Source organism: Ochotona princeps, chromosome 5, assembly GCF_030435755.1.
Source record: "Ochotona princeps isolate mOchPri1 chromosome 5, mOchPri1.hap1, whole genome shotgun sequence".
NCBI lineage: Eukaryota > Metazoa > Chordata > Mammalia > Lagomorpha > Ochotonidae > Ochotona > Ochotona princeps.
In genome coordinates, this window is record NC_080836.1 from 67,200,711 (window position 1) to 67,213,992 (window position 13,282).

Genomic DNA, 13,282 nt, shown 5'->3' on the forward strand with positions numbered 1-13,282 from the left:
ACACTGGCCCCAGAAATCTGTATTTTCATATCACTGTAACAAATAGCAGTTAGGTACAGCCTACTTACATTAAATGGTAACTGTCACGGGATACACAGAATAACCTAATCCATTTCTTTAAGCCAGGGACACAAGAAGGGTTTAAATAAGAGTATCTATTGATTACATTTAACCAAATTACATTTTCCATTTCATTACTCAATTCCATTTCCGAAGCACGTAGCAGAACACAAACATACCAACAGCATTGTTCAACAAATATTCTTCTCTGAAGAACTCCTGAATCAATTTCTGTTTTGTCCTCACAGCTTCTGCGATCACTAAGGAAGGAAGAAAAGAATAAGACTCAAAGAAAAAAAAAAGGTATTTCCAGGGTGCACCTAAATGGCCTACTGGTTAAGACATTCCTTAAGACACCCACATCCCGTAGCACTGTGTTTGATCAAGTCTTGGCTCTGCTTCCAACACAAGCTTCCTGCTAAGGTACAGCAGAGGACAGCTCAGTTACAAATGCCTCTCTGCTACAGAGCTGCCTGCCTGCTTGTCTGAAAACATACACTCATCTGGTGCCAGAAGCAATCTGTGCAGTGATCCCCAGAGGACAGTTGTTTTTAGACTTCCAGTTTAATTCCTATTTGTCTCAGACACCCAGCCCAAGCTCCAGAAACTAGAGGTTGGCCCCCAAATCCTCCTGAGAGAGCTCATTAATACGGCCTCTTGTGTCTTCAGTAATAGTGATGACAAACAACAAGTCCAAAAGAGGGCAGTACAAAATTAAAGCACCAGATTCTTGCCTCTCTTGTCCACCAACCCCTAGCAAACCAAGTCCCAGCCCTCCAGGAGCCAGTTTCTGGTGTGGCAATTCTAGACACTGGGCCAAAGCCTGCCCCCATCTGAGGTCTTGCACTAACCTGTATCTCAACTGCAGACTGAGGGGACACAGGAAAATGCACTGTCCAGTGAAAGGGGGAGCATCTTCCATACTTGGGACAGCTCTCTATTTTGTCACCTTTAGCATAGAACATCTCATCTCTGTTAAACCCAACAAACTGAAGAGGCCAAAATTCAAGAGCTGCTGCCACTGACATATCCATGGACCAAAAGCTGTCCGGCAAGTGTGCCTCCTTCTTGGTGGACACTGAGGCTAACTCAGGTGTTTTAAGTGAATGTGGTGGCCCACTCCTTCCTTCCTCTGTCTCTGTTGTTAGCATGAAGGGCCTCACTGAAACAATGAGCAAATTTCTCCTTTTTCTAAAATTTATTTATTTTTATTGGAAAGTCAGATTTACAAAGAGGAGAGACAGAGAGGAACATCTTCCATCTGCTGGCTCACTCCCAGGTGGCCGAGCTGAGCCAATCCAAAGCCAGGAGCTTCTTCCAGGTCTCCCACACAGGTACAGGGTCCCAAGGCTTTGGACAATCCTGGACTGCTTTCCTAGACCACAAGCAAGGAATTGGAAGGATAATGGAGCAGCCAGGACACAAACTGGCACCCTTTTGGGATCCTGGCAAACTCAAGGTGATGACTTTAGCCACTAGGCTGCCGCGTGGGATCCCCCACTTCTTTAGGATGCTCCTTTAGAGACACTACTCTCCCACACTCCCTGCTCGCTTCTCCGCAGCTCCCGCAACCACATTTTTGGCAGACGCCTCCTCTACCAGTCAGGAACATTTGTCTCCGTTCCTACTGACAAAATCCACGTTTTCCTCTTCCTCACACAATTACTTCTCCCCACTGTTCCATCCCAGGCCTCCTCTCTCTCCCATTTTCTCTTTGCTCAACCCTATAGTATGGGTTATATTCCTCCCCATAATCAACACCAACCATACTCTTGTTTACATCTCCCATAAAGGATTCCACAAAAGCTATTATTCTCTAACACCATTTAAGTCCAGAAGACTGTAAAAGCCTAAAATCAATCATGAACTGCCTCCTCCAGGCTCACACGCTTATCCCTACCCACTCACCTCAAGCACAACTATACTCCCATCAGATGGGGAAAATCCGATGGCTCCTTCCACCTAGTACAAGCCCTCTGACACATTAACTTTTGTGTCCATCTCACCTACACAACTGTTCCTAAGCCGTTTACCCTCCCCTCCCTATTTGCTACTTCAAACCAGAAAGTTCCAAAACTCACCTTCCACCAACCACTACAAATGTGGTGCTCTCACAAACTACAAGACCTTCTTCAGTTCTTATCACCATCTGCCACCCAAAATCTGCACTCCATTCTCCTCCAGCCCACTGTCACCTTCCATCACTGCTCTTCTTCCACTAGCTTATCTGAACCCCACAAACCCCACGCCTGCCATATGTATCTTGACAACTCCCTAACCACATTTCACCATCCCACACTCGGATTCCTCTAGACCCTGACTCACTTACTCATGGTAGTACCTTAGCTGGATATACGACATTCAAGGGATACCATGATGGTACCTTTTTCTCAGAGGGTCACTGAGGCTTGGCACCTACCTAAGGACAAACTACTGGCCTTGACATGAGCCCTGACTTTTGCAAACGGTTAGAGCATTAACATTGACGCAGATTCCCAATATGTCTACAACATCTACTCCAATGCCCAGATATGGCAAGGGAAGCTTCCTGACTGCCCAAGGGATTCCTGCAAAATGGTTCTCCTAGGTGTTGCCCAATTTTCCATAAAAGTGATCGCTATTCATTGCAAAGGACACCAGAAAGACAATTTGTTGGATGCTAACAACCAGGCCAACTTAACAGGTACAATGGCTGCCCACGGGAACTCAATCCCATTATTTTTCTTCAGCCTGCTTCCCTTTTACTCAGAGATCTCTTGATTTCAACAAGGAGCCTCCAAGGAGAACTCATCATGGTTTCTAGATAATAAACTAATAGTTCATTCTTGCTTCCATGTTACCTAAGAAACCTTTACTCTGTCATTCAAAGCCAAACCTCTTTTTTTTATCTTTTTATAAAATCACACATACACCTGACCCCTACTATACAGGAAACCTTGCATACTGTATAATAAACATGTAACATCTGTCAGACTGTTAACCCCAACTGCAGTATTGGAGCACTCCCACCCTCCCCACTCATCAGGCCTGCAGATCACTCCTGGGGGTAGGATTGGCAGGTTGACTTTGCCCATACACCACCAAGTGAAGCAGATAAATTACCTTCTGGGTATGATGGACACCTTCTCAGACTAGGTGGAGGCTTTTCCCTCCTCCGTTTCTACTATCCCATTAAGAGGCACTGTCCCAGGTTTATACTCCTCATCCATTCAGTTGGATAATGGACCAGAGTTTACATCCCAAATAACTCAGGCAGTATCAATCTCTCTCCATCTCTTGGCAGTTCCACATTCCGTATCATCCCCCCTCTTCAGGAAAAGAACAACAGATGAATGGAATTTCAATACAAGTTCTGACATAACTTTCTCTTCAGGCCCTACCATGCTGGGTGAAACTCCTTCCTTTGGCCCTATTAAGAATTAGATCTCTTTTCCAGAAATTCTTCATGCTCAGCCTATTTGAAATTCTGTGTGGGAGACATCCTCTTCCACCAGACTTCCCTCTCTTCTGTTCCTTATCCTCTTACCTTCCCTTTTCTCAGTGAAATGTGTTTTCATTTCAGATCTATGCAGACAAACATTTCCGTAAACCATAATCTCTATCTTCTCATCATTACCTTTCAATTTGTGTGGGTCAATCTTCAACAAGATGAGGCTGCCTTAAAGCCAGAATGGAATGAGCCCTGTAAATGATGCTGATCATCCTACTATTGCTGCTAAACTCCACTGAAATTAGTAACACCTGCTCCATACAACTCTACTCCCACAGGACCAGGAACACTCAAGCTGACCTGCTTCCCAACACCTCCCAATGAACAGCACTCAAGTCCCTGGAATCCCTGACTTTAGCAGATCCCTCAGATAACAGCACAAGAAAAAAGGTGTTACTCAACTCCATTGGTCCACCTCCTCAACCTCTCCTAGAAGTGTTGGCTACAGGGTAACATCATCAGTGATTACACTCCCACTCCAATATCCTTTCATTTGTACCTTATGCTGTAATGCACTGCCACTCTCTGCTATTACTGTTGTTCACACTATTAAGTCTTCAAACTTCACTATAGGACTAATAATATAAATCACCTCAACCAGCTAGACCAGCAACAAAAAATGTCTTTTAGCATTCTTTTTCCTTTTGTGGGGTAGGATGCTTTTGTGGTGTCTACTACTTCTAACCCGGTGCCTTTTTGTGTGCCAAAACCCCTATAAGCCCCATTAACACTCCAACAAAATCCCTACATATCTTTCATCAGAGGTTCCTCTGATCTATTTTTGGAATAAAACCAACATTTCTTCATGCTAGATCTATATACTTCATTGAAGGACTGGCAAGCCTCCCCATCTCCAATCTGCTCTGGAATAAGGCCAAGGCTATGGTGGTTACAGGGTGTAAGATTCCATCCCACCCCAATGACGCCACTTCCATATATATATATAAAAACTTTATATATATATATAAAACTTTATATATATAAAAAACTCAAACAAAAACTTTCGTGATGGAATCCCTGGAGCTACATCTCCTTGGGATAAGCAGAGCATCTACCAGGTCACAGGCAGTTCAACCTTTTATACTTTTCCTAGGCATTTTTGCATCATCTTACGGGTCAGTCCAGCTCCTTTTTGCATTACATGTCTCCCTGACCCTCTTTACATTGTCCCACACACCCTGTAACCTGTCACAAATCATCACTTCATTTATCCACTATTTATACCCAGTAACAGCAACTGCTCTGGCAAATACTCACCGTATATAAGAATCCTAACTAAGCTCAAAACCTTACTATCTTATAGGATACACAGGACCAACAACCCAGAGCATCCTTTGAAGCATCAGGCATACATTTGTCTTCCCATCAAATGGACAAGGACATGTACTGTCACTTTTCTGTCCTACACTACAGGCCAAAGTTTACTTCCCACACTGTCTACTGGACAAATGAGAAGGGATTTTGGACTTAACCCCTTGGTAACCATGCTGGGTATTCTGGTAGGAACTGGGATGGGAACAACCAGACTCATAATTTCAGTAGACCAATCCAACAGATTTGCACAATTATTTCTCACTCTCAAAGATAACACAAATGACCTAGCCCAACAACTGACTCACCTGTAAGACCAGACAGACTGCTTGACAGCAGTGATCCTTCAAAACAGCCAAGCACTGCTGAAAAATAGAAGGGCTCTGCCTCTTTTTTTACATGAAGAGTACTGCTTTGACATCAAGAAATCAGGTGTGGAAAGGGAAGGATTGCATACATAAAAAAGCACACTAATGAAATCTATCCCAACATAGCCTTGCATCATTTGGACTGGTTTTTTTCCCACCATTACCAATGCCTACTATCTCTTTTTCACCTCATAATCATACTGCTTTTATTCTTACTATGTATAGCAACATATTTCAAAAGTTTTTTAAAAGATTTATTTATTTTTTTTTTTTGGCCCGGCGGCATGGCCTAGCGGCTAAAGTCCTCACCTTGAACGTCCCGGGATCCCATATGGGCGCCGGTTCTAATCCCGGCAGCTCCACTTCCCATCTAGCTCCCTGCTTGTGGCCTGGGAAAGCAGTTGAGGACGGCCCAATGCATTGGGACCCTGTAGCATCCACGTGGGAGACCGGAAGAGTTTCCTGGCTCATGGCTTCGGATTGGCGTGCATCGGCCTGTTGCGGCTCACTTGGGGAGTGAACCATCGGATGAAAGATCTTCCTCTCTGTCTCTCCTCCTCTGTGTGTATCTGGCTGTAATAAAATGAATAAATCTTTAAAAAAAAAAAGATTTATTTTTTTATTGGAAAGGTAGATTTACAGAGAAAAGGAAACAGAAAGGAAGATCTTCTATCCACTGGTTCAATCCCTAAGTAACTGCAACAGCCAAAGCTGAGCCAATCCGAAGCCAGAAGCCAGGAGCTTCCTCCAGGTCTCCTATACAGGTGTAGGATCCCAAGGCTTTGGGCCATTCTCTACTGCTTTCCCAGGCCATAAGCAGAGAGCTGGACAGGAAGTGGCACAGCCAGGACATGAACCAGCGCCTATACGGAATCCTGGCACATACAAGACGAGAATAAAGCTGCTAAGCCATCACACTGGACCCTCAAAAAATCTTACAGGAACAAATGACTGCCATATCCCAAGCAATCACATAGAAGCATCACAAGATTGATTTTCTCCAATTACCCCAATCCAAAACACAGGGACACCATCTGCCACCAGCAGGAAATAGCCAGAGAGAGACCAGTGTCCCACCTACTACCTATCCTAAGAGTCAGGAATAATGGATCATGGACAGGAGTACTACTATCTTACAGCTGTCAGCTGGAGCCCCGCCTCAGCTGCTAGCCCAACCCCATCAAGCATGAAAAGCCCTTGCACACCAGCTTAGTCCCAACACCCACCCATTGAGAACCAAAAGCAGTCCTAACCATTCCAACCCTAGGCTGTAAAAGCACAGCGCTCTCTACCCTCATCAGTGGTGGGTCCCTTTCTGATCTGTCTCCAAATGAACCTGCCTGGCTGTATTGATGCAGGAATAGTTCAGAGAAGCAGCTAAATTCAACACAGTAACCTTTGCCCATTTGTAAATGGATGAGACCATAGGTCGACTCCAGAGGAAAGGCTAATTCCACAGTGAAAAACAAGCTTTTAAAACTATCCACACTGTCGAGGGGTTCGGGCCTTGGGATTCGGGGGCAAGTGCCGCTCCTCACAGTGTGGCGGCTATGGGGGGTGCCCCTGCCGGGTCGGACCCAATGCTGGGGGCTCACGCCAAAGACACTGCCACAAGGCAGTGAACGAGTCCTCGGCCTCCCCCAGGACCCAAGAGAGCTCTTCCCTCAGGGTAAGTACGCCATGAGGGAACTTGGGAACTGGTTTAAAATTCCTAACTCCGCCCAGCTGCTAATATCTTCTGGCAGGGTGAGTTTGGGAGGGGTTCGGGCCTTGGGATTCGGGGGCAAGTGCCGCTCCTCACAGTGTGGCGGCTGTGGGGGGGTGCCCCTGCCGGGTCGGACCCAATACTGGGGGCTCACGCCAAAGACACTGCCGCAAGGCAGTGAATGAGTCCTCGGCCTCCCCCAGGGTGGCCAGTGCACCATGTGGTGCCAGGCTCTGCCTGCTGGCCGCCCGGCCAGGGAGCTCTGGGGTATTGGTTGTCTGAATCGCTGCTTAGGTAGCTACTTGAGTCAAGGACGCTAAGTCACACTGTCTAAGGCAGAGGCCAGGACAAGTGAGGGACTGAGATAAGCTGAGTCAAAGCAACCACTGGCACGCGTATGATCTATGGCTAGGAACAGGCCCAGTTGGGGAGGCATGGGGACACCTTAACTGGGTTGAGGTTCCCACCAAGGGATGCGTGTGCTGGAATGGGGGATGCATTCTATCTAGGAAACAGTTGTAGTCACCCAAGGCACTAGTGTGGGCTGGGATTGGACGCACCAGGCCAGTTCAGATCCTAACACCATCTGGTGTTATGGAAAACCAGGGTAGATGTGGGACTGATTAGGCTGGGTCTCAATCCCCTCTTGAGCCATGCGTGAGCTGTATGTGGGTATGGACGAGCCATGGCCGGGCTAAAACATCCAACAACAAGAACCAGAATGGGGTGAAAGCCAGCCAGGAAAAGCCACTGTTCCTGCTAGGACAGGAGGTGAACTGGGTAGGGTTGGCTCAAGGACCCCCTGGCATGCGCAAAATCTGCCATTGGGAGGGGTTCTGATGGAGGAGCCTGGGCAACTCCTCTGGCAGGACACAGTCCCTGCAGGTAAGCGCAAGAAGCATGATAGGAAACAGCCCAGAGTAGGCCATGGAAAGTTTCCCACTGGCATACATTTGGCATAGGTCGGGGGCAGACCAGGCTGAATCAGTTCATGTCACCCACTGGCAAATCCGATCACCAGAACAGAGTGTGGGATGAGCCGGGTTTGGTTGCGACAAAACCAGTACACATTATGGAATGCCAGGGCGTGGTTGCCTGTACTGGATATGAATGCAGCACCCAACCAGCACACGTGAGATCCAGGAAGGGAGGGGCAGAGCTGGCAGGGGGATTAAGGGGCTGGTCCCCTCGCTGGACAGCTACTCCCACTGGAGAGCGTGGGCTGGGATAGAGACAGACCAGACTAAGCAAGGTTACATCACCTGTGCGCTGCATGTGGATTAGACCAGGGAAAAGCCAAGAGAGGCTGATTATTCCTGCTGGTGCAAGCATAAATTAGAGTGGGTGAGGGATGTATGGGCATAGCCGCAGAAGCTGGCACTGGGGACTAATTCTGTCAAGTCAAATCACAGAACCACATAAAGAGTGCATAAATCGGGACAGAGAGACCTGGGAGGGAAAAAGTGGGTTCCCCCTTCTTGGGTCACTATTCCCGTGGGAGGGCATGAAAACTAGGACGGGAGCTGGGATGGCTAGATAGAGAGGCACTCAACAACACCCGTGAGGGCTGGATGGTTGAGTTGGTTAGATAGAACTAAGCTTTAATACCCAGTGACAAGTATAAGAGCCAAATGGGATGGGGGACAGACTAGTCTACTGCTACACATACTGGCAAACCAGGGTAGGGGGCGGGCCTGGTGGGGGTTATTGTGGGTCGCCCCAACTAGGCTGCAGCTCCCACTGGTTGATGTAAGGGCCGAACCAGACTGGACTGCAACACCCATTGGTTCCAGTGCAACTCGGGACTGAAAACAGAACCAACACAGCAATTGCAACCACCAGCTGATAGGGGTGATGGACTGTGCTGGGCCCTGTGCTTGCTAGAACATACAAGAAACTAGTCTGGGAATACCTCAAAGTTTCTTTGGAGATCTCCCCAATCGAACTGCTGGACTCAGAACTCTAATCAAGAAAAGACAGAAGACAGAGCAGATCAATCATTCATCTCAGCTATATGTTGGCAGCGAAATATGGGGGAAACGGAGACTTTATAATGGACCATATCAATCAGTGGACGACCTCATTGAGTGAAACTGGCAGCGATTCATAACTGGAGAACTATTAACACCACTCGAGCACATATCTCAGAGCATGCCCCACATCCGGGACTCGGAGTGGGCGGGAAACCTGGTGGGGCTTCTCCCTCAATATCCCCCCTTTACCTCAGATACATGATGGAAACAATATGGACATAATAGTATTACCCACTTCCTAACCCCTGAACCTTTTTGTTTTCTTTTTCTTTCTTTAACTGTAATTAACTATGTAAAGATTGTCAACAACAATACAATAAAATAGATTTAAAAAAAAAAAAAACTATCCACACTGTCACCAGTAAATCCAAAAGCAATCCCAGCAACAAATCTGTTGTATCCATTAACATTTTCACTAACCTGTAATTTGTAAAACTCAGTTACTTCAAATGTAACAGGTATTTAAAATTACACCCTAAATTCAACTTTTGAATTTAGCAAACAATCCAAATTAGAGCCTTAAAACAAAACAAAACCATGAAGAATAAGAATCCAAAGGGAAGAGGGGAAACCATCCCTGGATATACCAATTCCAGAAGAAACAAAATTGAAAATGCAGAAAATCTCCAGCATTTTTAAAAGATGGATATGCATCTTTCAAGCAGTAAGCTTAAAATGACAACAATAAGTACATGACTTTGGTCCTGAGAACACACAGATCACTTCTGTCTATTACAAATATACAGTCAGACTGACCTGACCAATCAGAAAATTACAGGGAATTTCATTTTCATTATTTCACTATGTTTAAATACATGTAACATATTTTTAATAAGAAAATGCTATAAATAAGCCCACTGAAGATTCCTACATTGGGATTAGGAATGATAAGCAAGCACATGAAAAATCACAGAATTAAGTGCAAAAAGGTCACATTTTGAGAAGAGCAAGACACTCAACATGGTCAAACTGTCAGGTGATGGAACGGAACTGTTGCACGTCAGCCACTGTGAAATACAAAGTAGGCCCACAATGGATAAACCAAACTGAGATATTTTGTTTGGATCATTCATGAAGAGACAAAAAAAATGAATTTCAGGAAAGCACATGAGCAATAAAAAGGGGAAATCTGCTTGTTCCCTCATTTTCTAACACCAATTACAAAAACTAAGTCTCCAAATTATTCTTTAAGTTAACTTTGATTTAACCTTACGATCAAAAAATCCCAGAGGGCAAAGCAAATCACTATAAAATACTGTCAATTCTTTTCAGTCAAAAGTAGGTAAAAGACGACATTTAATTGAGGAAGAAAACAAGTCTTTACCTTTGATGTCACCCCCAGCACAGAAAGCCTTTTCTCCAGCTCCCTTTATAAGGATCAGGAAGGTTCCAGGATCTTGTTCCCATTTCTATCCAAATGTAAAAACAGATGGCATAAGCATATTATAAATACAAACTAAGTAAAGACATATCCTATATACACTTACAGGCTTTCACATACATGTGTGTATATACAGATCCTGTTCTAAAGCACAGACAATAGAATGGATCCCTTTCGTCCACTCATCATTGAAAGAAGTTTTCTTGCTTTTCTGAGATGAAGTCGTGGATATTTCAACAAGGTTACTAGATGAATAAGGATCCTGTAACCCAAATTTCACGATGACATTTGAAATCTCCGCCATTATTGAAGACCACGATAAATTTGGGTTTAACATTGTTACATATAAACACTAACTTGGTAAACAAATCAACCCAAAGACTGCTGATAAATAAGCAATAACCTTTCTACTGAGGTGATATAGAATGCTGTTCTAATGAAAAAAAATGCATAAGAACACAGTGAAACCACTTACTGATCAATTATGCAAGTGACTTGGGGTTGGTAAGGACGGCTTATAAATAAGCAGGATAAGAGAATCAAAGGTCAATGGAGGGGCCCGGCGGCGTGGCTAAAGTCCTCACCTTGAACGTCCCGGGATCCCATATGGGCGCCGGTTCTAATCCCGGCAGCTCCACTTCCCATCCAGCTCCCTGCTTGTGGCCTGGGAAAGCAGGAGAGGACAGCCCAAAGCTTTGGGACCCTGTAGCATCCACGTGGGAGACCCTGAAGTTTCCTGGCTCATGGCTTCGGATCAGTGCAGCACCGGCCGTTGCAGCTCACTTGGGGAGTGAATCATAGGATGGAAGATCTTCCTCTCTGTCTCTCCTCCTCTCTGTATATCCGACTTTATAATAAAATAAATAAATCTTTTAAAAAAAAGTCAATGGAGGGATGACCATTTGGTGCAGCGGTTAAGTTGTTGCTAGGGATGCTCACATCTCATATCAGAGTAGCTTGACTTTGAACTTCTCTGCTTCCAATCTATTTCTGTTAATGCACATCCTAGTAGGCAGCAGTTAATGGCTCCTGGTTCCAGTCTGATCCGCCCCTAGTGACTGCAGATGTAAGATCTTTCCCCATCACTTCCTTTCAAACAAAATTAAAATTAAAGAAAAAGGGGCCAGTAGAAATCAAAAAGTTTAGAAAAATGGTAGAAATGACAAAAATGGTAGAAATGGTAGAAATGACAAACATGCCAGCTGGGCTTGACTGCAACACTTGCTAGCAAGTTCCAGAACTGGGTTTGAGTCACATCAGGCTGGACCGAAGTACTCCCTGGCAAGCAAGCACAAGATTTGGAGCTGGAAGCAGACCTGGTAGAACTGTGGGCACTGCCTTGCTAGGCTGTAGTTCCTGTTAGTGAGCATGAGAATCAGGAGTGGGGCAGGCCAGGCTGTACAAGGCATCAGCCAAGTCTCGGGGTGGGTCAGGTTGATGTAGGCTGCAGCATCCATGGGAATACACAAGAGTCAGATAAGATGTAGGACAGGATGGGCTAGGGCACAGCAATGCCAGCATGCACAAAGACCAGGGCTGGGAGTGGACCTGGTGGGGTTTGTTGAGGATTACCCTGACTAGGTCTTGACACCCACTGGTGTATCTAAGAACTGGGACTGTGGTGGGCTGGCCTGGGCAAGGCCACAGCACCAGTCTTCTCGTTTGAGAGATGGGGCTGGGGGCAGAATTGACCTGGCAGTTGCATCCACTGGTATGTGTGTTGACTGTTGCAGGTGACAAGACCAAACTTGACCTTGCACAGGCTGGTGCACAGAACAGTCAAGTATCTGGGTACCTCAAGTAAGTTTTCTTGGGAGACTCTCCAACCAAATCCTGGCCATGGGTAAAAATCACAGGTTTTGTGGTCTGACCTCGGAGTGCATGTATCAGGACTGAGGCTGCTCAGTTGCTAATGCCAATGTAGTAGAAAGCTTGCCCAAATGCCCATGGAGGACATGACAGCCAGATCATCTGGGCCAGCAAAGGATGCCAAGAGCCTTATCAGAGGATGGAAAGTGGAACAGGTTGGACAAGTCTCCTGGCCAAGCTTTGAAGCAACTGTCTGGGTCTATGGATACACTAAGTTGGACTTGGTCAGCCGAAAGACCAAGAAATATTTTCCCAACCCTGGTGCAGTAAGACTTGACAATGTCTCAGAACTGTCAAAACCACTCAGTTAACAGCCTTGGAACACTCTTCTCCACATGAGAGGCTCTAAGGTGTCACCACATGACTGTCCCAATCCCTAAGTGCTGATGTAGTTTGACAATAAGGAGCGGTAGCATCCCCATCTCCCAAAGCAGACACAGGGGGAAAAATGGAAAAGAAAGGAACTGAGGCATTTTCTCACCCACCTTCCTCCTTGCCTCAACTCTCCTCTCCCCACCTTAGTCTGGAGCTCACATGGGCATGAAACTCTCAATTATGTGAACCACATTAAAAATTAAATTAAAAAATTTTTAAAGGTCAGAGAAACAGCCAGGATGTTGTGACACAGAGGGTTAAAATGGCGTTTCATATCTAGTGCTGTTTTAAGTCAGTTTTTTGCTGATGTATAAAACTTGAACCTCTGTCACTCATGTAGATGGGATTCCTGGCTCCTGACTCCTGGCTTCTGCAGGACCTACATTTGGCTGTTGTTGCCATTTGGGGAATGAACCAGTGGATGGCAGACCTCTCTCACTGTTCCCTCACCCCAGTCCCATAAATTAAATATTGCTTTTTAAAAATGCATAAATAAATAAAAGGTCAGAGAAGCAAAGAGTGACAGAAGATCTGTAAAAGCAAGTGGAGAGAGGTATCTGAGTGTGAGGCAATTAACTCCTTATCAGCATGATTGCCAGAGGTCCCAAAGATCAATGCAGTTTGAGCCAATATCCCCAAGTTCCAAAACTCTATGGAAGAAAACACCAGAAATGGTCTACTGTGGTATAC

General features: G+C 45.5%; 1 protein-coding gene across 1 annotated transcript in view; it reads right to left on the minus strand.

Moving 5' to 3' along the window:
- Window positions 1-13,282, minus strand: part of HIBCH (3-hydroxyisobutyryl-CoA hydrolase) — a 75,845-nt gene that overhangs the window by 42,710 nt on the left and 19,853 nt on the right. Inside the window, exons 4-5 of the mRNA XM_012931528.2 lie at window positions 10,292-10,376; window positions 240-320 (exon numbers count right to left, since the gene is read on the minus strand). Of these exons, the coding sequence (XP_012786982.2) occupies window positions 240-320; window positions 10,292-10,376 (166 nt within the window). The remainder of the gene's footprint in view (window positions 1-239; window positions 321-10,291; window positions 10,377-13,282) is intronic.